The sequence below is a fragment of the Apostichopus japonicus genome, chromosome 23 (genome assembly GCF_037975245.1).
Source record: "Apostichopus japonicus isolate 1M-3 chromosome 23, ASM3797524v1, whole genome shotgun sequence".
Classification (NCBI taxonomy): domain Eukaryota; kingdom Metazoa; phylum Echinodermata; class Holothuroidea; order Aspidochirotida; family Stichopodidae; genus Apostichopus; species Apostichopus japonicus.
The window spans coordinates 7,117,161-7,143,521 of record NC_092583.1 but is presented as its reverse complement, the minus strand read 5'-3'; the positions used below and the strand labels follow the sequence as shown (position 1 = coordinate 7,143,521).

General features: G+C 38.9%; 4 protein-coding genes across 6 annotated transcripts; 2 read left to right on the top strand and 2 right to left on the bottom strand.

Moving 5' to 3' along the window:
• Positions 1-276: 276 nt before the first annotated feature.
• LOC139964477 (uncharacterized) lies at positions 277-2,966 on the bottom strand. Its single transcript, XM_071966067.1, has 3 exons — positions 2,649-2,966; positions 1,900-2,250; positions 277-1,297 (listed from the first exon to the last, which is right to left on the bottom strand). The coding sequence occupies exons 1-3, from the start codon at positions 2,820-2,822 to the stop codon at positions 1,118-1,120; spliced, it is 705 nt and encodes a 234-aa protein (XP_071822168.1). The 5' UTR covers positions 2,823-2,966; the 3' UTR covers positions 277-1,117.
• Positions 2,967-6,977: 4,011 nt separating this feature from the next.
• Positions 6,978-10,779, top strand: LOC139964476 (uncharacterized). Its single transcript, XM_071966066.1, has 5 exons — positions 6,978-6,994; positions 7,626-7,702; positions 8,680-8,853; positions 9,493-9,735; positions 10,012-10,779. The coding sequence occupies exons 3-5, from the start codon at positions 8,687-8,689 to the stop codon at positions 10,325-10,327; spliced, it is 726 nt and encodes a 241-aa protein (XP_071822167.1). The 5' UTR covers positions 6,978-6,994; positions 7,626-7,702; positions 8,680-8,686; the 3' UTR covers positions 10,328-10,779.
• A 194-nt stretch (positions 10,780-10,973) lies between these two features.
• On the bottom strand, positions 10,974-14,504 carry LOC139964468 (uncharacterized). Of its 2 annotated transcripts, none has more exons than XM_071966055.1 (3): positions 13,694-14,073; positions 12,822-12,956; positions 10,974-12,104 (listed from the first exon to the last, which is right to left on the bottom strand). In XM_071966055.1, exons 1-3 carry the CDS (start codon positions 13,957-13,959, stop codon positions 11,348-11,350), a joined length of 1,158 nt encoding a protein of 385 aa, XP_071822156.1. In that variant the 5' UTR covers positions 13,960-14,073; the 3' UTR covers positions 10,974-11,347. The 2 variants fall into 2 exon arrangements, with proteins under 2 accessions (XP_071822156.1, XP_071822157.1); XM_071966056.1 differs by having other exon boundaries at positions 11,965-12,104; positions 12,826-12,956; positions 13,694-14,504.
• A 5,065-nt stretch (positions 14,505-19,569) lies between these two features.
• On the top strand, positions 19,570-26,340 carry LOC139964475 (uncharacterized). 2 transcript variants are annotated; one of them, XM_071966065.1, is made up of 4 exons: positions 19,570-19,871; positions 22,273-22,489; positions 23,187-23,320; positions 24,301-26,340. In XM_071966065.1, exons 1-4 carry the CDS (start codon positions 19,719-19,721, stop codon positions 24,535-24,537), a joined length of 741 nt encoding a protein of 246 aa, XP_071822166.1. In that variant the 5' UTR covers positions 19,570-19,718; the 3' UTR covers positions 24,538-26,340. The 2 variants fall into 2 exon arrangements, with proteins under 2 accessions (XP_071822166.1, XP_071822165.1); XM_071966064.1 differs by having other exon boundaries at positions 24,298-26,340.
• Positions 26,341-26,361: the final 21 nt, after the last annotated feature.

The window sequence follows — 26,361 nt, the reverse complement described above, 5'->3', positions numbered from 1 at the left end:
GTCGATGTATTAACCAGACATTACAACACTTCATCTTAAATTTTTGTAATTTTCATCTCGAAATTTATGGGAAATTGGCGACTTTCGAGATCATTTTGTCAGACGAAAATACTAGCACCCCCAGTCGTCGAACCTTAGTGACACCCCTCCCTGTTTTGCTTCCAAACTCTGTAGATGTTCATGGCGGATGTCAGTATATAGGGGAAGAAGGGAGGTGTGTGGGTGGGGTGTTCTTTTCAGTAAAATGAATGACTAGGTAGTTGAGATGATTGCTTCTTTTCGAATATTGCACTGTAATAACTTGAAAATCGCTGATGGGAAGTGGAATATGATTCTTAATTAAAGTCATAAATACGTACTAACAAACTCTATACTACAGTACAAAAATTACAATCCACCCAAAACGTTTGATGATGCATTTATGATCTATATATTTACAAATTTTGGAATAACAATACCAATTTTCCTTGTTTATAACAGCTCTCGTTTCGAATTTTTGCTTTCATTTTTCATGATCATTTAACCCAAATTGACCCTCTATATCCAGACCGGGAAGTTTCGACAAGACTACTCTCCTCTTAAATACCTGGACCAACACTAGTCACGTGACCCAATAGTTTCCAAGACAAACGAACATGAAAACAAACAAACAAATACCTTAACAACAAATATTTGTAAATACTTATCCTTACTTATAATACTAATGTGTGAAAGTGTGTAATGTATAAGTGTATTTAAAAAAAGGCTGTAATACAAAAAAAGTTGTTCTTAGGAAAAAATGTTAATACTTATGCTGGAAGAAGGTATAAAAAAATGCCCTCTGTTTACTTTTAATAAAAAAATATATAAAAAAATATAAAAAAATAAGTTGTTACATAGTTTGGTGTTCGCCATGTTACTTAATAATACTATACCTTATATATAACTATACCTTATCCTACTTAATACTCACAAACCAACATTAATACACACAAAGACAAAACCACAGACAACCATTCTCTAAAGAACAATACACAAAACTGCTGAGTACATGACGTCATCTAGGTCCACTAATATTCCTACAATATAGGTCTCGTCTACACTTCCGGTCTTTCAAATAGAGGGTCAAAGAAAAATATTAAAATTTATTAAAGGAAGAGGGACCCTCATTTTCGGGACCACACTTCGTGGAAGGTGTGCGTGGCCACCGAGCTGCTCTTGGTCGCTCAAGCTTTTCTTGTGAAGGTTTACCGGCTGCTTCTGTAGCTGTGGGAGGCTCTAAGACATGTGAAGTTACTTGTCTAACTGCCGCCGTTTTCTGCGTTAGAAAAGAAATATTAAAAGTAGTAGTATTAAAAGTATTTTAAACAAAAATCAAATCAAAACTCATTCCAACTTCCAACTTTTGATTAATTTGTTAATCAAACTCGTGTCATTTTTTCTAATTATTCGAGATGTTCATAAATTAATGGAATCAACTTTAATTAATCGTTCAAGGTGGAATATAATTTCAGAGAGAAGAAGGGGCGGGGGGGGGGTGGGTGAGCAGGGTATAAACTATGCAACAAACACAACTACATTAGCAAATAAAGATATATTGAAGTAACTACAGCATTTAAGAAAATCATTAATTCAATATGATATTTTAAGGGCGTACATTCTATTCTACGATTACAATTGTCAGTCTTCAATGACTTCTTTAACAGGAACTCGATCGGGATAGTAAGGGTAAGAGGGGGGGGGGGGGCAAGACAAACCTCGTCCTTTCAGACTGGCATATATGGCATGAATACCGACAGTTCCATTTACTTTACGAATATTGTTGCCTATTTTCAAAGAGACGAGGAATGACCCTTCTCCAGGCCCTCAGCCTTACCCCTATAGCTGCTACCCTCTAACTTTAAATCCTATTTATCTTACCGGACGAGCAGATGCGGCTCTACTGATGGACGATCTGATAGTCTCGTCGATCTTGGCAAACTCTCCCTGATCATCTGGCATCGACAGGTTCCATCTCTTGAAGATTGCATTGATGGTTGCCTCCAACTCCTCCGTCGAGTTGGCGTATTTCGGCTCCTCTCCTTCCTCCATCTCCTCTTCGGACATCTCAGCGGTTTCGTCGATGTCGATTACCTCCTCCTGCCACTCTTCATTGTTCGGTTCCTCATCCTCTTGAAAGATTTCACGACAAATATCCTTCATCTCCTGGAACCGACTCTTTCTTCCAGAAAGTGGGGTCGGGGCGGGAGTAGTTGGTGCAGGTGTCATGCTCTGTGACAGAAGAGAATTATCCGATAGAATGGGACTCTAACCAGAAACCCGTCAGGAAAGACAGGAAATCACACTCTCTGACAGGTGAAGTATATTCAGATAGTTGGTGGCGATTCCTAATTAATCAAGTTTTTCACTCTTCAAAACATGGCCATCGTTTAACCAAACTACACTATAGTTCACGTTGTAATAGTGCAGTAACATATGTTCTGTAACAGCTACCTATCTATCCTCATGCCGACAGGAATACGTAACAATACGAAACATTTCATTACTGGGGATGAATGGGGCGCCCTCTGTCACAGTTAACAGAAATCACTCAGAGTCACTCAAGTTGACGAACTACAAGCAAGGATACTACCAACATAGAAATACAACTAAACTGAAGTCAGACCTACCTCAATCTTGAGGATGCCTTCCAAGTCCATCTCCTCCCCAGCCTCCTCCTCCTCAGCTTCCTTGTCCTTCCTTTGCTCCAGTTTCAATGAGAGCATCCCCTCGACTTGTGACTTTATCTGATCAAGCAGGTGTTCAGCCTCTTCTGCACCTACGGCATTCCCACTCAAAGTCATGATATCGCGGAGAAGTTGGACGTTATCTCTGTGATGATTGCAAGAAGTTCTGACCAATCCTCGGGAGTTGGGGGCGCATGCGCAGTCTTGATCTACTGGATTTTCAGGGTGACCGCGGCGGATTATGCGGGTATCACATCGGGCATTACCAGTTTGAAATGCTGTATGAGAGAAACGCAGAAAGGATAATGGTAATTTTAGCACTTACAATACAAATCTTTTCGTTACGATTGGCAATTTCTGGAGGGAATCTTATATAGCTAAACAATCCTCAACATTTGCAAACTTTCGTGAGTCGAAATCAAGTATTATGGATCTTAGTTAGGAAGCCAGTCAAATTATTTCCCTCTACCATCACTTGAAATAAAGTGCAAGCACAGATGTCATCGGGAACATGATCTTACAAAACACTTTGTTTTTCACAATCTGGAATACATTTGTAAGATTGTCATAGGAGACAACATACTTTTGTTTCACACTGTATTCATGATGAGACCAGTTTTCACTTAACTCTGCTTTTTTACACGTTACTGTACCGTCCGATTAAAATGTTTTTACTTTGTCAAATAGAAATGAAAGTTTATTATATATTTACCAGGTGTCTTGACACGGCATTCCTTTCCTAGGTAGTCGGAGAGGTTGGTCGAGCATGAGGAGGTACTGGTAGGGCTTCGGCACCCAGTCTCTGCAGATGCTTTGAAGGGTTGAACACGGGTCAGGCGCACAGTGTGTTTGAACTGTTGGTGCGAAAACAGAACATTGACAGATCTTAACAGAATTCTGTCTTCTTTCATAATATGATTGTGTGCGGGTGAAGCGGGAGGGCCAGGGTGTGATAAATGTTAGAGCGAGGGGAAAGGGTCAGGCGGTGCCACTAAGATGTCACCTATATCTGCATTAAAACTATTGATCTGTTGGTCAGCGATCACTCTGCCTGAATGGTTGGCCAGTCTTGATCATATTCAACCCACGCTGCTTTGAAGTTAATGAGCATGCCCCCCCCGCCCCTTCCCATCACCAACTTTATAAGTTAATAACTGCTTACAGTACCTATATGGAGGTTCTCCTCCGCCTTACTATTATTAATATCGAGAAGTATCACACACAGATGTATCAGACAGAGAAAATGGCATTTAAATTCGTGTTGAAGTTTGAACATCAGTGACCACTATTTAACTGTCTAGCAAATTTGTGGGCCGTAATTAAGAACGTTAATTACTCGAGAGTCAAATGGATATGAATAATACGTATATTATAAAGTATACACTAATAGTGGCCATTGAAATTGAAGGTTTCAGGCTTGACAATTTTTTCTTTCTTTTCTACTCACCAGTGCTCGGCGTTTTCGGCCAATCCACCGTTTAAAGTTGGCATATCGTCCGCTTGGGGCGGATGGAGTCACTTGGAGTTTTGAAGAAACACAACCCATTTTGATGGATAACCTTTAGCTTTAGAGACACACAGTGAGGAACCGAGTCAAGCGATAGCACAGAAATGTGTATTGTCACTATTTATTGACCTTAACCAGCGGATCAGTTCATGATTATGACGTAGGCGCTTACTTGAATAATATATAGACCATGAGCACACGCTTCTACGTGGAGGTGCGCATACGCGTTCACGTGTACATCGACATATATAGACATTGCATTGATATTATCACCTTAAAAACAGTCACAACGATACGAGAATACTCCACATGCGAACATGATTTGTCACTGATGTCTTTATACAGTGCATTAACAATTACCTTTGGTAAGAGAGTGACGCACTGAGTAATCAGGAGCGTATTCAGGGGGGCGTTGACTGCGCGCGCCCCCGGATAAGAGGAGAGAAAAAAAGAAAGAAGAAAAAAGGGAAGAAAGGGGCGGGGGGGGGGGAAGAGAAAAAAGGAGAAAAGGAGGGAACAGAATAAAACGCCAAGACACCGTGAAGAGAAAGAAGAACAGTGTCATAATTACAGCGCTGATCCCTATTAAATACACAGGGTAGCCAGTGACTGATCGAGGATTTCGGAAGGGGCGTGCGCCTCAGCCTACCCCTTACACCGACAACTCCAATTTTGACGTTTTTTTTCCCCCTCTCACTAAGGTATATATATATATATATATATATATATATATATATATATATATATATATATATATATATATATATATATATATATATATATATATATATATATATATATATATATATATATATATATATACTATATATAGTATATCATGACGCGTGTGCGTGTATGGATGCCTTAAACAATTGTAAAATTGTGCTATGAAACCAACTGTGGCTGGTCTTGAACTCGACCGAGTCATCGGGGAGCATGACGCTTTTCGGTATTAGACCAGGATCTATATGCGAACTGCACTAGACATATGTCCTTCGATGCAACAGCGCCATCCAGAGATAAAATGTTATACAACGCGAACTGAATGTTTATTGTTACCCCACCACTAGAACCGTAAGTCATACAATGAATCTAAAAATAAATTCCGCATGCGATTTGAGAATTGAGCACATTTCCTGTGAATATCATGTAGTGGATCCAAAGGCGTATCATTTCCGGGGAGGGGGACGGGCGCACCCATCACCTCTTGAGATTTTTCATCTGCATGGAAACGAGCGCCTCACAACCCTACGCCCACCCCTCTAACGCTTCCCGATGAGTTACGTGAAACTTAATTAATGACCTTCGCCCGTAGTACCAAGACCTTCACAAAATTCGGCAACACACCACTTCATCGATAACAAGTGATCGGTGACGTCTAGAGGTCGTGCACTGACCTACATTGGTTGTGCCAACCCCCGATTTTGCAAATTCCCAAGATCAGGCCCCGAAAAATCCCAAGAAATCCCAAAGACACTGTACTGTATGGATATCTAGCGATATCTATAGGAATGAAAATCCCAAGATCTTCCCTAAACTGAAGGCAAATAGAGAATGGAAGCTTTCAGTGTGTAATGAACTTAAAACTGTGCGTCTTTCGAAATGAAAAGAACGTGGGGTATTGCCAATAAACTTATGAAAGTTATTTATTTCAGTCTCACTTCAATTATTCGAATTTGTAAAGCAAACATCAGATATCACATCATATCAGTGAACATGAAAATGGCGATCCAGGATGAACAGCCTCCAAACTGTCTATGTGTGTAGTGTCCAGTTTCGGAAATATCTTCAACGAATTTTTATAGTAGCCGTTATGAGAGGTTTTTATATTTGTACACCAATATATGGGCGCAGATCCTGGCGGGGACAGCGGGACGCGTCGCAACCAACCTTTTCAGTGGTGGGGGCATAATATACCGTGTCCCCACCATTTGCCTTGACCAAACGTTGCATTTCAAATTCCCCTATATTGAACTTTGGCGCAGTTTGATCCAGCATTGTGCAAATGACATGCTGCTATAAAAGACGAGAATTATTACTATTGAAACTGTTAGGCGTGACTTCTCCGCTGAAGTATTAACACATGCAATCATGTGAAACATAGTCTATACAAGAGACTGGTAAATTGTGGTCAGCAAAACGGACTGAGTGCGAACACAACAATCATTAAAAACTCACACTTTGTGTTGCCAATTTGAGCTAGCTTCACGTCCAGTTCTCATTTTATTATATTTATCCACAGCTGTTAAATATAGGACGGAAATCGCATTTGCGGCAGTCTTTAGTTGTTTCCTGCATGGGAGAGGACCCCGCACCCATCGTATACAAAAGTTTACTTTTATTATTTGTCCCCTGAATTTTTGTTTCTGCAGACGCCCATGCATTTCCCCTAACTAAATTTCTAAGCCATGAGATCTAAAACTTAAGGAGGTTTGGGGGCATCATTGGGTTTGGGAAGTGCTATTTCCGGCGATCTGGGAGGTACATTTGCCAAACATTTCTTGAACGCTACGCGCGAAACCATGGTCGCGCTCCGCTTAGATATTAGGCAGCTTTAGATTTCACGACGCGGAGCTCTCTACAACGAAATGACGACACGTATGTGTTATGCGCATGCGTCTACGTCGACTTCCCGTTGTCCCTGAAATTTTACACCGGGTGTCCAGGGTATTTCCCGTTGTCGTGAAAACGGCAACTTCGATTACATGTGACGTCACAATTTTGTTGTTATTGTCAAGATGGACGAACAATTTGGTCTAGCCTAGTCGAGCTTACAAATTCAGTAACTTCTTGGTATTTCTATTCCAAATTTGACGTTTAAGTATAAAATGGCTCGGAATTTACATACTGCCAGTGTGTATACTAATTATACTCCTCAATTCTGACTGTTGTTGGGTGGTTACACTACAGACTTTCACATCGACAAGTTGAAGTAGCGGCAGCCTAACATACAATTTAACATCTGGCCTAAACTAGGACCTAGGCATAGCTGGCTGAGTGTAGTGGGTCAGCCCTCACACTACCGTTTACAAGCAATCATGTACTAGGTCAGCTATAAAATCATCCCGCAAAATATGGGGCAAAGGCTATACCACCTCAAAAACCAACTTATTTTTGCCAATAATGCATATTTGGGTTGTTAAACACCATTATGGAATCAGCCTGGCTTAAAACACAACTTACGATTGATGCCTGTTCTTTCGTATTATATGATTAGCTTCTCTTAAAATAGAAGAATTATGCTGCAGAAAAGACTGTGCATAATTTAGAGTGTTTGATTGCTCGAAATTAGTGAAACATCACAATCTTTTATATACATTGCGTACAAATCCACTGTGACATACTGTATATCAGAGGATATTTTGCTTTGAGTTACTATATTTTGATTGATTTTTTCCATCATATTTCAACAGCCTGCTGTCAACTCAGATAGTAATGAAGCTTCAGCGGGTTCAAGTTCCTCAATAAAGAAACCTAGTAGTAGCAGCAGGTATAAGTGGAGTGTTAGCTCAGTGGTTAACGCCGGTGCCTTTCAATCATAAGGTCCCCGGTTCGAGTCACTCCAAGATTAGTGTATGTCGTCCAGTTACAGAGTTGTTGACAATTAACAATTCATAATCATGGACTTTAAATATGAATGTAAGACACTGACTTCGGTCAGCTTGCGGCTTTGATAAGCCAATGAGGCTTTTTCGTGAGTTCCTGCTTGCAGGTGGATCTAATATACATACATAATTACCAATTATGATAGATTTCCAATTAAAAAAAGTATTTGTGTTTACGCTCCAGGGTTGTAATGGTTATGAAAAACAAGTGTGTGGATTTTTATTAATTGTTGAAAGGCTGTACTGGCCACTCAACCGCACATGACTGGTCCCAAAATTCAATTTTATAGCACCTAATCAATGTTGACATGCGATATCAACGATAAAGTAAACAGAATCAGGTAAATGTAACTGCTACATGCAGTACTGTTTTGTATGGATTGTCTAATAGTCTTGTATGGATTTTTTTATGCTTTTTTGTAAACAAGCAGACTGTGTTTATTTCTTACATTTTTCCAATGTTTTCTACCATTGGAAATACAACCCCATTTACCATCATAAATATGACATATTCCTGTTTGAGAAACAAAATCAGAGTACCATATTTTAAAAATAAATAAGTTTAGAGCTCAAATGTTGTGTGTGTGCTATGCACTAATAGAGGTATGCTAGAAATGATTTCCAGCAAAATCTACAGTAAGATGGTTCATCTATAATTGTCAGAAAATTGGACCAGCTTTGAGGATTTTGTAATGAAAAACAAGGAAAGAACCATTCTAATTTTTGACAAAGATAAAGAATACTTATAGGTTTGATGCATATCAGACATTTTGTTTTCGAGAAATCAAGTTAAAATTGATCTCTATTGGGCTGTAATATAATATTAAATAAATCTCAAAATACACTTCTAAATCTATTTCAGGACTTTCATGAAATGGACAGAGGCAAAAGATATAATTCTTTGCAAGGAAGTTGCCTTGCAAAACCCATTTCAGTTCCGAAGGGGCAGTCTAGAAAGAGGCAAGGTGTGGTCTGGAGTGGCCACCGAATTGAGAAAACAGTCCTTTAAGGTGGACCAAAGGGCTGTCAGAGACAGGTATGTTAAGGAGGCTAGAAGCTAAATTCATGCTCTACAATACTGTAGAGGAAAAAGAAAAATCCTCCCAGCATACTAAATAATTACATTTTCCCAAAAAATTGGGATTTCAATTGGTGGTGCTGGTGGTTCCTATGTAATTTATCTTTCACTTTTTACCTTCCATTGCATTCTTTCCTATATACTGTACTGTCATGTAGCTCACAACCCTCATATAGCCCTCAGAGCCCTCATAAGTTTGTGTTTGTACCAAGACGAACATAGTTGCCTTCCATTTTCATGACAATTTCTTAACTTAAGACTATAATTTGGTTTAACCCCAGTAATTTCAGTGGTTCCGTTTCATGTACAGACAAGTGCGAGACGAGACGTAGGTGATGTTTAGCACGTATCGCAAGGGTAGACCCGTCTGGATTCTTTGATTGCATCATTGGTTTTTTTTTCCATAGGTCATGAATATTCATTGTTAAAAGTGTACAAGATATACAGGGGGCGTGGCCAGAAAGAGATTTTGAGCCAATCAGAGGGTTTGTTTACCTTTTGACCAGGGACTTTTTTTGTGGGATGGGTTCCTCTGGGCGATTCACTTATTCTTTCGATTCAATACATTCCTAATTTGGTTTTTCATTCTAATCATAGGTACAACAGCATCAAGAATAAGGTGCAGAAGAACAACTCTCAAGATAAGAGGGCTTCAGGCATTAGCCCTGAGGAAACGGAAAGCCAAAGGGAGTTGAGGGTGCTTCTGGAAGACTTGGCCAACCAAGAAGATGATGCAGAGCTTCTCCCCAAGACCAATGCTAGTGAAGAGGAGCAGAGGCGCCTCGATGGACAAGAGGTCCAGAAGAGGGCCTGTGAATCGTTTGTGGAGACAAGGAAGAGGTGAGAGACTCATATTACTTCAAATGGGGTTGGTTGGTTGGTATACCGGTATTCAGAAAAAAAAGTTTTCAATATTTGACCTCAGCTGAATTTGCAAAGTATTACAGGGGTTGAACCCTGCATCTTTTGTTTACAAGCAGTGTCACATACATACAGATAAACACATGTGCACACACACAAGCATGATTGCATGGATTCATTCTGTCTCAAAAATTGGTTGCCAGGTCTGTCATATTGAAGAAATTCATGATGTACCTTTATCTTGTTTTGTCATAGGCATTTTGCAGATAAAGAAAATATGCCAAGAAAAAGAAACAGTGGGAGTGATGCTCTTCAGTTCTTGCATCAAAAGATGGAGTTGGAAAGAGAGATGAGGAAGGAAGAGCTCGCCATGAGAAGAGCAGAGGTGAAGAGGGACGAAGCTGAAAGAGATCGACGATTTGAACTCTTTCAACAACAGCAACAGCAGACACAGCAACAATTTATGCAGCAACAACAACAAATGCAGCAACACCTCGCACAACAACAGCAGCAGATGCAAAACATGCTAATGATGTTCATGCAATCGATGAAGGGTAATAATAAACAATAAGTTCCCACCTCCTACCAATGTCCCCAAAACAAGTTTGTACAAAATTGCTCATAAATGGTTTAACTCAGATGACCTCTCCCAAAACAATAGGGATCATATACTCATTATACCAAGTATGAACTTTGCATGGTTGACTTATTGTGTTTTCAACAGAAAATACCTAAATTTCACAAAATGTCAATTTTTGAAGCAAATTGAGCTCATGTCATATATCTGTAATTAAAGCACCATAAACATGCATGTAAATTAAAAATAAAATGAAAGACAATCAAGAAATATACAAAATGCAGCATTTTCCCATTTTTCTGAGATTTATTAATGTTTGATTATTCAAAAATACATTTTAAAGTGATTGTCTGTGTTTCAGTGCTATGATACACTTCTCTCAATCAAAATGGATATCCTACTATATGTTTGACTGTTATTTGTGAATGGGGTTTTCGAGCAAAACGGTCATGTGATCCAATGTCACCAAAGATCAATTAGTGGTTAAAAACTAGTATTTTGAATCATTATATTCACCAAAGGTTGGAATCATATTTTGAGACAAGTTGTGAATTGGGTAGGGAAATGTTTTCAAACAAAACATGTCATGGTCATTTGATCCAAGCCCAAATGCATCATTTAAATTTAAATTCCTCTAAGCAAGAAACCAATATTCCTCTAAGTTGGGCTCTAGTTTTAAGAGGGTACCAGAGGACATAAAGACAGTCCAATATGGAGTCACCAAAGACCATACCAACTGTCCAATGTAATCTCAAGATTATTTCAGAATCACTTGGTTTATGGCCCTTATCTTATGAATTTCTTTATAATTTGTTATTATATTAAACACATAAATATATATATATATATTGTACATTATATTTAACTGGAAAAATTATATTTGAGTGAAACTAAATTTGATATACTTTGTATTTTTACAAACAAATAAGACTGGGTAACCCTGCATTTCAAATGTAACAGACATATTAGACCATAATTAACAATTATATTTTGCTGGTCTAAGCAGACCCCAAATTACCTTTGAAAATATTGCTCTAATGTGGGTGGCTCCAATTCAAAAAATTTTGATGTTGAGTTACCATATAAGCAAGTATGTGCATTGGTAAGTATGCCTGAAACTATGTACATTTTACCACAGGCTGAAAGTCCCATTTTTTGATTCTTTTTGAAATCTGTTGATTTGAAGAAATTAATCATGTCCCCAAATACCCACTCGACTGAAACTCTCACACTACTCATTGAATGGTTGTACAGCTTTTGGTCATTTGTTAGGTTACCTTTGAAGGGGCCTTGTAAGTGGGCCCTCAATGGATATGCAGGGTCACCATAAATACATAAAGTATTCCCCAGTGTATCATATGACCTATGTTCCAATTCAGTCAAGAGGCCAGACTCTCGCAAGAGGAAACAATCATGTCGCCTTCCCTCTATAGGCCCAAAAAGATTGGCAACTAGACCATTGGCAGCTGTAACAGATTGGTACTTCAATGCATGTACCCTCTTGTGACCATTGTAACATAACCTCTGGTACTCTTTCGGTCTGCAAATTGGACGGACTGTACCATCTACAAACCCCCAACAGTTTTTCAGTGCGGCTCCTTTGGCATGAATGGCTGATGCATATCTCATAAGATGTTCTGAGGAGAGCCAGAACCTGTTCAAAGTTTCCACAAGATATGAATGTTCGCTGTACACAAAGTTAATCATGTGTGTGGAAATTGTGCAGAGCTGTGGTACATCTCTGGCAAAAGTCTTCACCATATCCCCATACCTGCCAGAGAAGAGATAAAATACTAAAGAAATTGCGGGTCACTACAAATGAGAAAGGTGGAATCTTAGGACACCAATACAGCAAAGAAAAAAACACACATGTCCCTTGTGATTCCATACAATTTTTTTTCACAACTCACAATTTCTTCATATGACAGACCTGGCAACTAATTTATAGCTCACACCAGCATTCTAGTATGAGCTTTTGTAGTGATGTGTCATCTGTCACTATCCATATCAAAAGTGGTCACAAGCAAACCCTACAATCCCATCAACAATTGCAGAAAAGTTTTTTTGATAAAAAAGGTCAAGTGGGCTAAAAAAAATTGTGGGTCCTAAACATTTTTTGTGGCCCATAAAAAATTGGTGCCCTAAAAATGTTTGGGCCCTAATATATTTTTGTCCTTAATTTTTGGGGTGCCCTAAAAGGTATGAGCTACTGCACCATTGGTGCTCTAGTTTTTTAATGCCTAATGGTGGTCCTACCTTTAAATTTATATATTAAAGGAAAACCATGCATACATCAATGGGTAAAGTACAACAGTGATGACGAAACTTCAGCATAGGCCTACACATAAGTTGAATGTTTGTATAGTGTTGACAGTTTAAGATGCCGTCCCATGGCATCCTATTCCTGTCTCATATGCTTGGCAAAAAACGAGACGGCAGCAAGTTCTATTTTAAAGTCTTTGGTAAGGCATAAGTTGAAAATATTTACCTACATGGATATGCAAATCGTGATAGCAAAATGCATATGGCCTCCAATCCTTGGACACGGTATCCATTTGTACATTTGATTCTCTCCGGGATTTGAAGTGCATCTTTCAATCTATAGAGATCATCTTTCTTGAACCTAAAAAGCGAAGATGAATAAAGTTAAGCAATATTTCAATATCAACCCTTTTTTTCCTGACGTAAGGGGTGTATTATTTAAAAACATGGCAGGTTTTGCACTTAATTAGAATCATGGAAATAAAATGATCTAGTGTTTTTCGCAGAAGTGGTTACCACATCAGATAAAAGTTCGAATTGAGATTTTTATTACAAGAAAAACCCCTGAAGGTTGCACAGGTGGGACCTGTCAGAATCTCAATTTTGATATTACAATTTATGCTTTCTGTTCCAGTAACCAATAGGAAAACATTGCACGCATCCATACCCACAGTGTAAAGCACACTGCGTCATTACAAAATGGTTCCTAACCCTGCAGTGCGCAGTGATTCCGGCGGCACAAGGCTTAAAACAACTGTCGTATTGCTGGCCTGGTGTAGGACTGACTGCTGAGAAGCCCCCAGCAACTGCAGTCACAGTCAGTGAATCTGATGTCACGTTCGAAGTCTAATGTATGCCCATTAGCCTATATTTTTATTTGTAGGCCTAGGGTACATCTGTGTGTCGATTAGGAGGTAATCCAGCCTGTCTTTAAACAAGACTGGGTTTATTAATATTACGGTATGTTTTATAAACCTCCATAACAGTATATATGGAGTTAGTCTATGCCTATGTGCAACTTAATCATCGGAAATTAGGTCTATTCCTAAGTCTATATAATACTAAACGTTAATGCATAGCCTAAGTTGCGTCACTAACCTGAAGTATGCGTTGCATTCATCATCGTTATAATCTTCCAAATCGAAGGGGTCGTAATCATAATATTGGAATTCAGGGTTTGACGGTTTGTTGTTATCGTATAGCAACATGAATTCGTCGTCGTCTAATAAATCTGTTAAATACCCAAGAGTAATTGCTTCACGAACTCTATGAAGGTTTGCCATCGTTTCAAATCTTGCACTACGGTCGTCTGCTGTAAAGTATAAGTGTATGTCGTCTGCTGTAAACTTTTGTGCATACACCATAGCAACGGTTGCTATTCGTCTCTGTGATATGATTGGTCACATGATTCTTCTTGGTTACGTGATTCTTATTGGTCACATGACTGCCATTTCCCCCCGTCGTACAGATCTAAAGCACAAAATCAACAGGACGGGGAGTCAGTACGAAGACGTACACTGTCGGTTAACTTCCCCGTTGCACTACTCCGCGTCGTGCAATCTAAAGCTCCTTAGTATCAAAGAACAGACACGCGTCCCCACCATTTTCCAAGACTGATCTGCGCCCATGTACCATTAAATTAACTGTGTCTGAATTTTCGAAATTTCCCTGACCAACATTCCTAAATATACTTCCCTCTACCCGTGCAAGTTTGACCGGTCTGTTAGGGGTTGAAGGAGGTTTTTCTGTATTGGTTGTCCATAGATGAAATTTTGTGCAACATTATGGGTATGTTTTGAAATGAATTTATTTCACGAGAAGTGTGAATTTTCAAATTCTGAACGAATAATGGGCTTAAAACCTTGAAAAGTGGGGCTGACGGGCAGGGGCGGCGAATTGTTTCAAATATTGGGGGGGACATTTGCTTGGATGCAGGCGAATTACTATCAAAGCGGAGAAAATTTCTGGTTTTGATAGCCCCCCAGATCCCCGGAAATTGCACTTCTCGGGCTTGAAAATGACCAACCAGATGAACACTTTTGCCTGAGAACCAAGTTTTTCCTAATAGTTTTTTTTTCATTCATGACCTTTTTCAAGATTGTCACCAGTGACACATCATGTTCGACCTTCGAAAAATCTTTCTTGCGAAATTTGATAAAAGCCATCCATGAAATCACAAACTTGAAGGAAAGAACTTAACCACAGAGCAAATCACAGGTATCACTAGTAACTTTCATGTATACCATCCTAAAAACACAGGCAAGCTTTTGGTTTCTGTTTTTTTTTTCTTTTTCTTTTTTTCGAGTGTTTTGCTTGACCGCACACCTGACGCATACCCACCCATAATCGGTCCAGGGTATGAATCATTTTTTAATGATTTTGGAATCCGTTCTTAGATTAGGTGAGATTGTGTATTTTATTATTACCATATTTAGTCAAGTAGATTAGGTGAGATTGTATATATTATTTTTACCATATTTAATGAAGTAGATGAGGTGAGATTGTATATTTTATTATAACCACATTTAAAGAAGTAGATTAGGTGAGTTTTTTTTATTATTACCATATTTAGTCAAGTTGATTAGGTTGGATTTATATGTTATTATTACCATATTTAATGCAGTACATTAGGTGAGATTGTATATTTTTATTATTACCATATTTAATGAAGTAGATTAGGTGTGATTGAATATTTTTTTACCATATTTAATGAAGTAGATTTGCTGAGTTTGCTATGTGCAGTTGTGTGTAGAGATATATTGTCTATTGTCTCAGTCAGAGAATAAAAAGACAGTTGGATTCAATAAATGGTTTTTATTGACGAGTCACTGCCTTTAATTACGACCAATGAAATCTTATCTAACTTGAGTAGTTGCAGTAACTCAACCAATAGAGAAAGACAAGAGAAAATAATGGAGATAAAATATGTTATTTCTGTGTAGCATTTTATTCAAAAATAATGCACTCAACCCTGGGAGAAGCTCTTTACAAACAAATGTTATCGTTATCTTCAAATTCTATGGTATGGTAAGATCTTTATTAAGGAGCTTGCAAATATTATAACATGGATATCATAAACATGGACATATTATATTGTCCCTTACAACTTGTGAGTCGAATACAGCCTGTTGCTCACTAGTCTCAATAACACTATGAAATGAGAAGAAAGAAAAAAAAACTTTTGCTATATGTAATGGTCTTTGGAAAAGCTTTAAAGTTGATATTGTTGAGCCAATATACTTCATTATGGGGGTTAAGAATAACATGAATACATTAACTGCTTGAACCTGATGGGTTAAAATTAAAAATAAACACAAATAATCAAAAAGGACATACAACATGTGTGACTCTAGACATTAACCTATACCAGTAAACCTTGAAAGGGCAAGAACAAAAGTTAGGCTACATCTGAATGACCCTTTCTCCTCTTTATCCCTGACAACAGTATTCATTTCTATATCCTTGCATGGTTGGGGGGCAGGGGATAGATGGGGTAGGTTTCACAACCTTTTTCCACATCTTATACGCATAAAAACCCAACTTGATCTTAGCATGATCCTCATCTTGTTGGTATTTTTAACTTCCTATGCTCAGTCACCTGCAGCCCCTCCTTCGCCTCCCTTGCACCTCTCCATTCATCTGAGACCACCATCCTCCCTTGTTCAAAACTTTCAAGATGATGAGATCAAATGACCACTTTGCATTTTCTTCCTGGATCTTACCCTTCATCTTTCTAAATGCATCACTACCCCAAATAACTTCAATATGATCCTCCTACTAACAACATTCCTGCATGAACTGAATCCCTCATGATCCATCATGTGTCCTCTGTATGGTCATTGGTTCCCCCCCCCCCTGATGATCATGGTCACTCTATTTGGTGATTATATGCTCCTTTGAACCATCATTGTCCATCTCTGCAAAGTTCCAGGAATGGGTACTACATCATTTAACTTGTAAAAGGCAGCTCTACCACTATTCATCGTGAGTTATGTCTCATTCTTCGGATCTTCACGTTTCGTTTTCTTTCTACAATATCTACATCTAAATGACTTTCATAAAAGCATTCTACATTTGAAGTATCTATAACATAACCATTCCAAGGTTAGTAGCTCAATAACTATAACCATTACTAATTCCATTTTTTACAAATCAATTCATTTATCCTTTTTGTAACCATACATATGCCACACAAGTCACGACATAAGATATTTAAAAACATATAGTTACAATTCTGTTAGCATGCTAAACGAATCCAAAATATAACATGGCATGTTAACACAACACAAAGAAAAATAAATGCTGTACACAATAAATAAATAAATAGCCAGGGCGTGATATACATTTATGTAAGTTTCTTTGTACACCTTGTTTACTTTTCATGCACATATTTGAGCAAAAGCATTTAAAATTACATTCTACGCAAAGCTCTTTTTATTTTCCTTGTAACATACAAACTAAAATTTTTATAGAAAACAAAAAACTGATATGATGCAAAACAAAGTATCACCCCAAGTTATAAAATCATCATCTAATAAAATAGTTTAAACTCTGAACTATCAAACTAAAACAATAACGGTTGAAAAATAATATATCTTAAAAGTCAAAAACTTTAGTTTGCTTTGAGGTTTGCCAAAAATGGTTGTTCCCCCCCCCCCCCCGCTTTTTCTATAAAACAAAAAGACAAATGGATAAATTCATTTCTTGATGAAATAAAACAAAGAAGATTCTTTAAGAGTGGTAACCTTTCTTTGGCCCAAGCCAAGGGTTTGCTTCTTAAATATGAGTTTCCTTCACCAGTTTGTTGTTTATAATCTCTTAAACTGGTTACTGTGTATATTCTATGTAGCATATATGTTGTCTTTGGTTTCTAAAATCTTCACTACACTTTTGTCATCCCACAATGTGGGAGGAACTGGCAAATCAGCACACATATTGTTCCAAAAATGCAATCCATATTTACATCAGCTAATTAATATCATTCTTAGAGTAAATTGTTAGTTAGAAAATCATTAAAACCCATTAGTTATAACATACAATTATTCTTACAATATAACATACAGTTATAACATACAATTATTCTTAAATTAGTCAGAATCCAATTAAGTTAGAAATAATATTAAAGTTACTCACTATATATTTTGCATTTCAGAGCTAACTCTCCAATAATATGATGGTACAGGAAAAGAATGCTATTTCCATAAATTGAAAGGGTGCAATCTTCTTCCATATTTTAACTAGAGTATCATTAAACATGCACCTTTTAAAATAAGTAGGCCTTATTATTTCCTTACCTTTAAGGTTAGATTAAAAGATCACTATGGCCAAAAACAGTCCAGAATAGAATCTAGTATAGCTGGAGAAAACATTCAAGTAAAAGCAACAAGTTGGATAAATGCATCAAAAATACTGAATGTAAATAATCAGTGACACTTTTTGTTGTTGTGTTTACATAAGGCATATTCCAGATCCAATTAAGTATGTCATCTTCATATGTTTACAAAAAAATACTGAGAATTTATCTCTAAAATTCTTTTAAAATGAAGGTTATGCAAAGGTCTTTTGGAATAACTTTAAAGATAAAGAAATGATCAAAAAGGGTACAAGGTTGAAAACTAACAGCACCAACCACAATCAAACTCCCTGAATCGTCGATCTTAGATTCATTGTTAATAAGAAGCACTAACAAAAACTTGTAGCAATTCATGGTTAGTTAGCATTAGAAACAACTGCTTTTTGCGAATGATAACAAAACTCCAACCTTTGTAAATTGATTTTTATGCAATTTAAATATTTTCCTTTTTTTATATTTGTTTTGTGGTTGTTACATATTTACCTTATTTGACTAACAATAGACAAGGTGTATGCAGTTAACATTTGGAAAAGCACTGTACAAGAAATGCTGCAGGCAAACTATTGAATACTGAATTGTTGATAATTATTTTAACTTTTCACAGAAGTTCACAAATGTTGTAGAAACAAAAAAATAAGTTTCAATGTGTCACATTTAGGCACTTCCTCGACTCCCAAGTCAATTCAGTGGTTTAGTTGACTGAAGAGGTTACTAAAGTCACTGTAGTATTTGATATAGCATGAATAATACAATCGTGAATATTCATCACTTTACACCGCTCAATTAATATTTCAGCCGTTATATAAAAGTTCAAACTAATTCCTTCCTCTTATGTTGCTCACGGCGTCTTGATTTGCTTTGAACCGAGGAGAACCTTGGTGACAAAACTAACGATGGCCGAGTATGGAACGCCAAAAGGGCAATGTATCTTGTTGTCTCCTTTGATGTTGTCTCCTTCGATGCTGTTATCTAATTTAATGTTGTTGTTTACTTTTATGTTGTCTCATTTGATGTTGTTGTCTCCTTTGATGTTGTTGTCTACTTTTATGCCGTTGTTTCATTTGATGCCGTTGTCTACTTTAATGTTGTTGTCTCCTCTTATGCAGTTGCCTCCTTTCATGCCGTTGTCTACTTTAATATTGTTGTCTACTTTGATGTTGTTGTCTCCTTTAATGCCGTTGTCTACTTCAATGTTGTTGTCTCCTTTAATGTTGTTGTCTACTTTAATGCTGTTGTCTACTTCAATGTTGTTGTCTCGTTTAATGTTGTTGCCTACTTTAATGTTGTTGTCTCCTTTAATGCCGTTGTCTACTTCAATGTTGTTGTCTCCTTTAATGTTGTTGTCTACTTTAATGCTGTTGTCTACTTCAATGTTGTTGTCTCGTTTAATGTTGTTGCCTACTTTAATGTTGTTGTCTACTTCAATGGTGTTGTCTCCTCTGATGCCGTTGCCTCCTTTAATGCCGTGGTCTCCTTTAATGCCGTTGTCTCCTTCGATGCCGTTGTCTCATTCGATGCCGTTGTCTCCTTCGATGCCGTTGTCTCCTTCGATGCCGTTGTCTACTTTGATGTTGTTGTCTCATTTGATGCCGTTCTCTAAGATGATGTCTACTTTTAGCAGAGCCTTATATAGAGAGAGTTGCGACAACTCGGGTCCCGGAATTTTCGATCACGTGACCCCATGGCACCATTTTGGGGCCAACTAATTCTGGCCGTAAGATCGACAACAACGTACGTTTGAGCAGTCAACATCTGCGCTGCCATCACGAAATGCCTGGCTGTTCAGCGTGGGGCTGTTCAAATCGTCCCGAAAATGGTTCAAAACTTTTCAGATTCCCAACAAACCTAGATAGGAGGAAAACATGGGAGGCAAAAGTAAACAGGCTTCACTGGAAGGCGAACTCCAATCACAAACTTTGTGATGTGAGTACTTCACCTAGGCCTAGTACAATGAACTAAGATTCGTAACACTAGGCCTAGCCTAGTCCATAACCACAGGGATGTAAGTCTTCCGTATTTTTACGGAAATCCGGTTTTTTTTTTTAATTCCAATTAAGTTCCACAAAATTGTACAAATATCAAATCCACACAACGCGGCAAAAATGCCTGGCCCGTTGCAGCAAGCTAACTTCAATTTTCACTCATCGCTCAACCAAAATACCATTTCCTGTTACACATCGCATTGCACTGTACAACATTGTGTGTGCCATGTGAACATCGTTGCGTACGTGCGAACTTCAAATCGCCATAGCTCATTTCTGTCGTTGAAAAGCCTTGCCTAATTCACGTTGATTCGTAACTGCTGGTGCTCGACATAAGTTTCGGAAATAACGCTTGTGATATTTGTGAGCGGCTAAATCTACGGGATACGCATATGATAGTCGATATTCGTGATCGCTTTCAAATGTGAGACTGTTTTTTATTCCGGATTTCGCTGCGACGTATTCGTTACTTGGAGCTAGCCTAACATAACGATAGTGTGTAAGTAGTCAGAACTAGGGGTATGATGTGTTAGAGCGCTAATACTTTTGAGCTAGCCTAACATAACGATAGTGCGTAAGTATTCAGAGCTAGGAGTAGGATGCGTTAGGACGACATTCCCCCGGTTTCTCCGAATAGTTTTCCGGGGTTTTTTTGGCTGCACTTACTTCCCTGATAACCAGGATTGTGGGTTACTGTGGGTATGGTGCACTGTGCAGTGTACATACACGCATAGTTAACATCACAGAAAACAGAGCATAAATTTCAGGCATGAAAATGGTCTATTTTTAACAAGTTCTGATCAAGAAAGTTGCGATGTTGGGATGAGATCTGTTATAAGGTGCATAAAAATATCTCTGCAAAGTTTAGTGGGTATATTCCTTAAATTGAAGGCTCCAGCGTGGCAAGACAAATCGGGGATCTACGAAGCACAGTGTGCAATACAAAGCACCAAGGGCTAGCCTAGCCCCCTAATGAAAAACTGCTTGGCTCCATTGAGTCATGAGCTTGTTCGGATTATTATTTATGAAAATTTGGGTGGCGATCTGGCAGACCATTGAAATGATTAATCATTCTGCTTTGCACTTGATGATTTGAATTGAACTGGTCCAGAACTCCACTATCTTTTATGAAATAATATTGAAAAATTAGGTTACTAAAATATCACTGTAGGCTAGGTAAAAATATTTCCTAGAACATTGTGTCCTGTTAGAGGATAGCAGGTAAAACTAACAGAGTCAACTGAAAACCATAGGCCAAATTAGGCTCAGGAATCATGTTTGTCCATGTCATACATAGGTACGGTATACAGATCCTAATTCATATTCTTACAACCGGGCAGTTCCAAGCAAAAGAGGACATAACCCAGGAAATTCAATTTGACTGAGCCTAGGCCTAGCATTTTACCATGGTTGGCAGGCAACTCACCCCCCCCCCAGCAATCCCCCCCAAAAGAAAACTCTAATTTTCGACTTCTGACAACATATTTATGCTTCTGTTGGGGGGGTTGTCCGGGGGGTGTTGTCTGGTCACGATTACCTTATCCATTAATAATAGAAGCCCATGCCTAGTAATAGAGGCTCAATTGGTATTTTGAAGAATTTCTGACTTTTTGGATCCTATAGTATATATAGATGCAGCTTTTTCAAGTTATTAGACATAAAATTCGTAGATAAAAGCCTGACTCTCATACAAAAATATTCTGAAGTAGATCTTTTCAAATTCCAGCAGCAGCTTAGTTCTCATAACGCTGAAATATCCTACTCACATATACCATATATTTGCGATGTGAGTTCCATATTAGTGTACATTCCTTACAGCACCCAGTTTGGGTCATATTATGGTGGTAAAGTCCTGTCAGCTGCAATTTATTATTCGTATTTCATACATTTGAAATAAAATTAGGTCATACCCACATTGTGACAGTGGCTGAGTGAGAAATATTCAGCCTAGGCTTCTGTGATGAAGCCTTATGAGCCTTCTTCCAACTGCCACGGTATAACACTTAGAACTGCCCACCCCACCCCTCTGTTTCAAAACCAAGGTCAGAAGAGTAACTGCAGCAAATTTCATCTTCTATGACGTCAGTCACTGAGAATTTACTCTGACCGACCTGGCTGGTGGGTAGAGGCAACCCCCCCCCCCCATGCCTGCCTAAATGTCATACTGTTCTGGGAGTGTTCCAATCTAAATGTACAGTATTCATAGCTATTTTGGTTAATGTGCAACTAAAAATCCCCCCCCCCCCTCCACACTAGAACTACAGGTTAGTTTCCTGGTATATATATTAAAGTTGCGGGGCCTATCACTGAATAAAATTCAGCATCATTTTTCCCTCCTACAGGCTCACTTCTCAGAGGACCAGTTTGAGCAGAACCGGGTGGATGGGAAGCGGAAACTGAAGTCGACAGCAATTCCTACCATCTTGCCTCATCGACGATGCAAGAAAGTGCGGAAACCACCACCCAGAAGGGACGCTCCATTGCCAGTGAAACATCAGAAACTGGCAGACCATGATTATGCTCTCCCAATTTCTGATCTGCTGGACAGCCCTGATCTAGGTAGGAAGTTTTATAATTTGTATGCCAGAATCTGAGGATAAATTACAGTATTCAATAAATGGAGCGGGGTCTGGATAGTTAGTAGAATGTGTGTCTTGATAGAAACTAAGTATGTGACACAGGTAACAGCTCTCACACACTCACTCACAGGAGCACATAACTGGAAAGCACTTTGCTGCATCCCAATCTGATCTACTACACTTCACTTCCAGTTCTGGGGTCTGCACCGTGTCAGAGGGCTATATACCCACTCCAAGACATGCATTGTATTACTTGGAGTTAAATGATGGAGAGTGTGCCCCCAAAAATCTTAACTGGTCTCCTGTAAAGCCTCATTGCTGCTGTTTGGTCACTAATACTTTGCTCAGTGTAGTAGGCCTACTGTTACTGTATGTGCCCGCTTGGATTAATCATTATATATGTTTAGATCATAGGCTGCCAGGGCGAGGACTCGGTCTGATCGTGAAAACAAATGGTTTTCCGGTTTGAATCAGAGAGCTGCTATCTGCAACCTAAATGATGCAATTTCTGGTTGGGAGTTTGACCAAGTCAGCAAAGTTGTTGTGAAGGAGAGATACCTGGCAGTGTGTTCCACTTTCTGGAACATACATTGGGTGAAATAAGCAGGAAGAAAAATTGGTACCAGTACGTGGTCACAAATCTCTGTACTCTGACTTCTGCCCCTTTTTCGTTCTAGATGAAGAGACACCCAATGAGCAGTCTAGTGATGAAGACCAGCTGCCAGCTAGTGATCAGCAGGATGCAGTGGTCCAAGCCCAAACAGATCCGCCTTCTACTAGCACCGCCCAACCTTATGAAGTGCGATTGAAGGTTAGTGTATGATAGATCCATGATAAAAAATAGTTCAATGATCCTACTGAAAATTGCCCTCTAGACATGCCCGCAAATACAGGATTCGGGTATTGCTGTGACGGGCCGGTACCCGAATAACCCGTTTAAACACTACTTAATTCCTACTCTGGCGGATAGCCCCGTAACCATACGAAATAAAACTCCCATGCCAGGCAATCTAAATTGTCAATTACCTTCAACATGCAGTGGTGATTTTGAGTGATAAAGAAGCCACAAGGCTTGAAAATAATTTCCTCCCCTGCCAGTGACCTAGAACTGCCAAACACTGGCACTGTTGTATATTTGTTCCTTTGTACTCCTAGTGGGCAGTGGTGGCCTAGCAGTTAGTGCTCTGTACTTTGAATCCAACAGTCCATGTCTGAGTTTTGCCCAGGTAATTGCTGTGTACTGAGCAAAGTACTTTACTAAGATAGGTTCATCCCACCCAGCTGTGTGAGTGTGTGGTGGGTACTAACTTCATTTAGGAACAAGTCACTGTTGGACTGGTATCTCATGCTGGGAAAGTTTTATGCTCCCATCGGCTTCATGCCACAAGAACCCAGATATGAGCAGGAGTGGAGATTAAGGCGATCATTCTTCCAAAGATACTACCTATAATACCTACTCTTTCTAATAGTTGATGACATTCACATATGGTGAAATTCATGGGAATTCTGCAGATCAGATTCGCTCAGAGGGTAGGGCACTGCAAGTGTAATCCAAGGATGGGTTTAATGATGGCGTGACGTGAACAATATGACCAGAGATGGATCAATCATCAAGGTGCAGTTTAGTAACAAGTCCCGAATATACAATGGTAGACTTGATCATGTCCGCAATGAGAGTTGGACCAGACAAGCAACACCATCCGACAGGGGACAAGTGCTCCACCAGCTTCATGGGATAACCAAGTAGATGACTTATAAAGCTTATTGCCTCTCTCCTTTCATTTACAGAAGACGGTGGACAACCTGAGAACAAGGCTGAGGAGAGTGAGGAAGGAGAAGAGAGAGCTGCTGAAAGCTAAACACCGACAGAGGCGAAAACTGTGCAAAATTTTCTCTGTTGATCAGCTGACGTCTCTGGGGAGGAGCAGCACACGGGGTGTCAGATGGGGTGACGCCACTGTCAAGAAGGCCCTCCAGGAAGCCTTTGAGGTTCATACGAGGAACCCTGGCCGTGATGATCGTGGATGAGCACCGACTACAGTGCTCAGATATTAACGAGGCAGGGGTGTAACCAAGCCCATAGTGCTCCCGGGACTGCTATTTTGTGCCCCCATCTGACTGATGCCAGCGTACTCCAGGAACCGACCACGTTCTCTGAACCTGGACGAGAGGGAGGGATTAATTCATTTTTTTCCCCGACGTGGCTGTTTATATCCGACCGACGAGACCAATTGTGATACCCCGAAACAATCCCCCTCCCTGCCCCACATGTCACTGTTAACCCTGCGCTCTAAATTTTGTGGGACTGGAACACAGACAAAATGTGATTCAGGCTTGGGGTAACCGTAATCAGTAATCGTAATCGATTACAATCGATTACATTTTTTGAAGTAATCGTAATCGATTACTTTTGTGAAAATTACAAAGTAATCGTAATGGATTACAAGGGCAAAGTAATCTTAATCGTATTACATTTATGATTACAGTGAAATTTGAATGAGAAGGGCAAAATTAGTAGAAATGATTAAACTAATTCTTACTATTGGCTTTTAATGTGACCAAAGAAGTGTTCCTGCTTCTAGAATTCTCTAGCACAATAAACATAAATTATATACTGGGGAATTGATCGCCATATTCAAGGATTTTTTATCACCTGAATTATTCTGTTCAAAAAAAATCACTGCAAATTAAGTATTTTGGTGGATCAGAATTTGCTTTACCAGAGTTGACCACTTTTTGATGAAAATAATTTACTTTTATTTTGGCCTTCCATGTCCCATGTACTGTGGAATGCCCCATTTCAAAGCTGTTTAGTTTTAATTTGGTGTTATAATGTAAAACAGTTTTTAGTTTTGCTGCTATGCAGAAATTATTAGTTTACAAAATATAGTGTTGCATGAAAATCTTCATTTGTTTTACTTTAGTATTTGTCTGTTTACTCTTTGTCTGTTTAAATTGTATTTTTTACTGGACTTATGGGTTACACATCTTAAACGTGTTAAGGCATAAATGTGTAATGCCTGGTAGGAATTGTAGATATACTTCCACAATTTTGTCCGTATATACTGTAAAAGCCCTTCCCTTGCCCTATTTCATTGCCCTATTTCCCGGCAGAGAGTTATATTAAACAGATATGCAGAGGATTGTGCAAGTAACCACAATGTAATCATGATTGTAATCACGATTACATTACAATGTAATCGTAATCGATTACTTCCACTTTAGGCTGTAATCGTAATCATACATTCTCAAGTAATCGTAATCGATTACATTCAGATGTAATCGCCCCAAGCCTGATGTGATTGGTCCATTTAGTTACCATAGCAACCAATTTTCAAAGACCTAGCTTCATGATTCTGTGCACCATGTCAGTACCAGTCACATGTCCAAATATCAACTTCATCAGCCATTGCTAGCTCAAGTTACAGTTAATCCCAATTTTGACCAATCACAGGCTTTGTTTGGTTACCATGGCAACAATGGAAGAATGTACATTATTCCGCAACTCTGCAATATGTGTTACAATATGATATATAACCAGTCATAATACAATTTTACCGTACCAGAATATCAACTGTTGAATTTGGACTTCCAAATGTGCCAACCTCATCCCCTTGAACTTGAGCGCAGCCAATCCCTCCCCCCCCCCCTCCCGTTCGACACTCGACGCCCTACTTACACAGCCTCGGCGCCCAAAAGCACCACAACATTATCAGGCCAAAAATAAAACCCAGAATCCCGCTCACACTTCTACAATGCCATCGAAAAATTCCCCTATCCACCTGAACGCCCATTCCCACACATACTGTATGTTGCCCATTTGGCCCCAAAATGGCGCCTAAATTTCAGTTG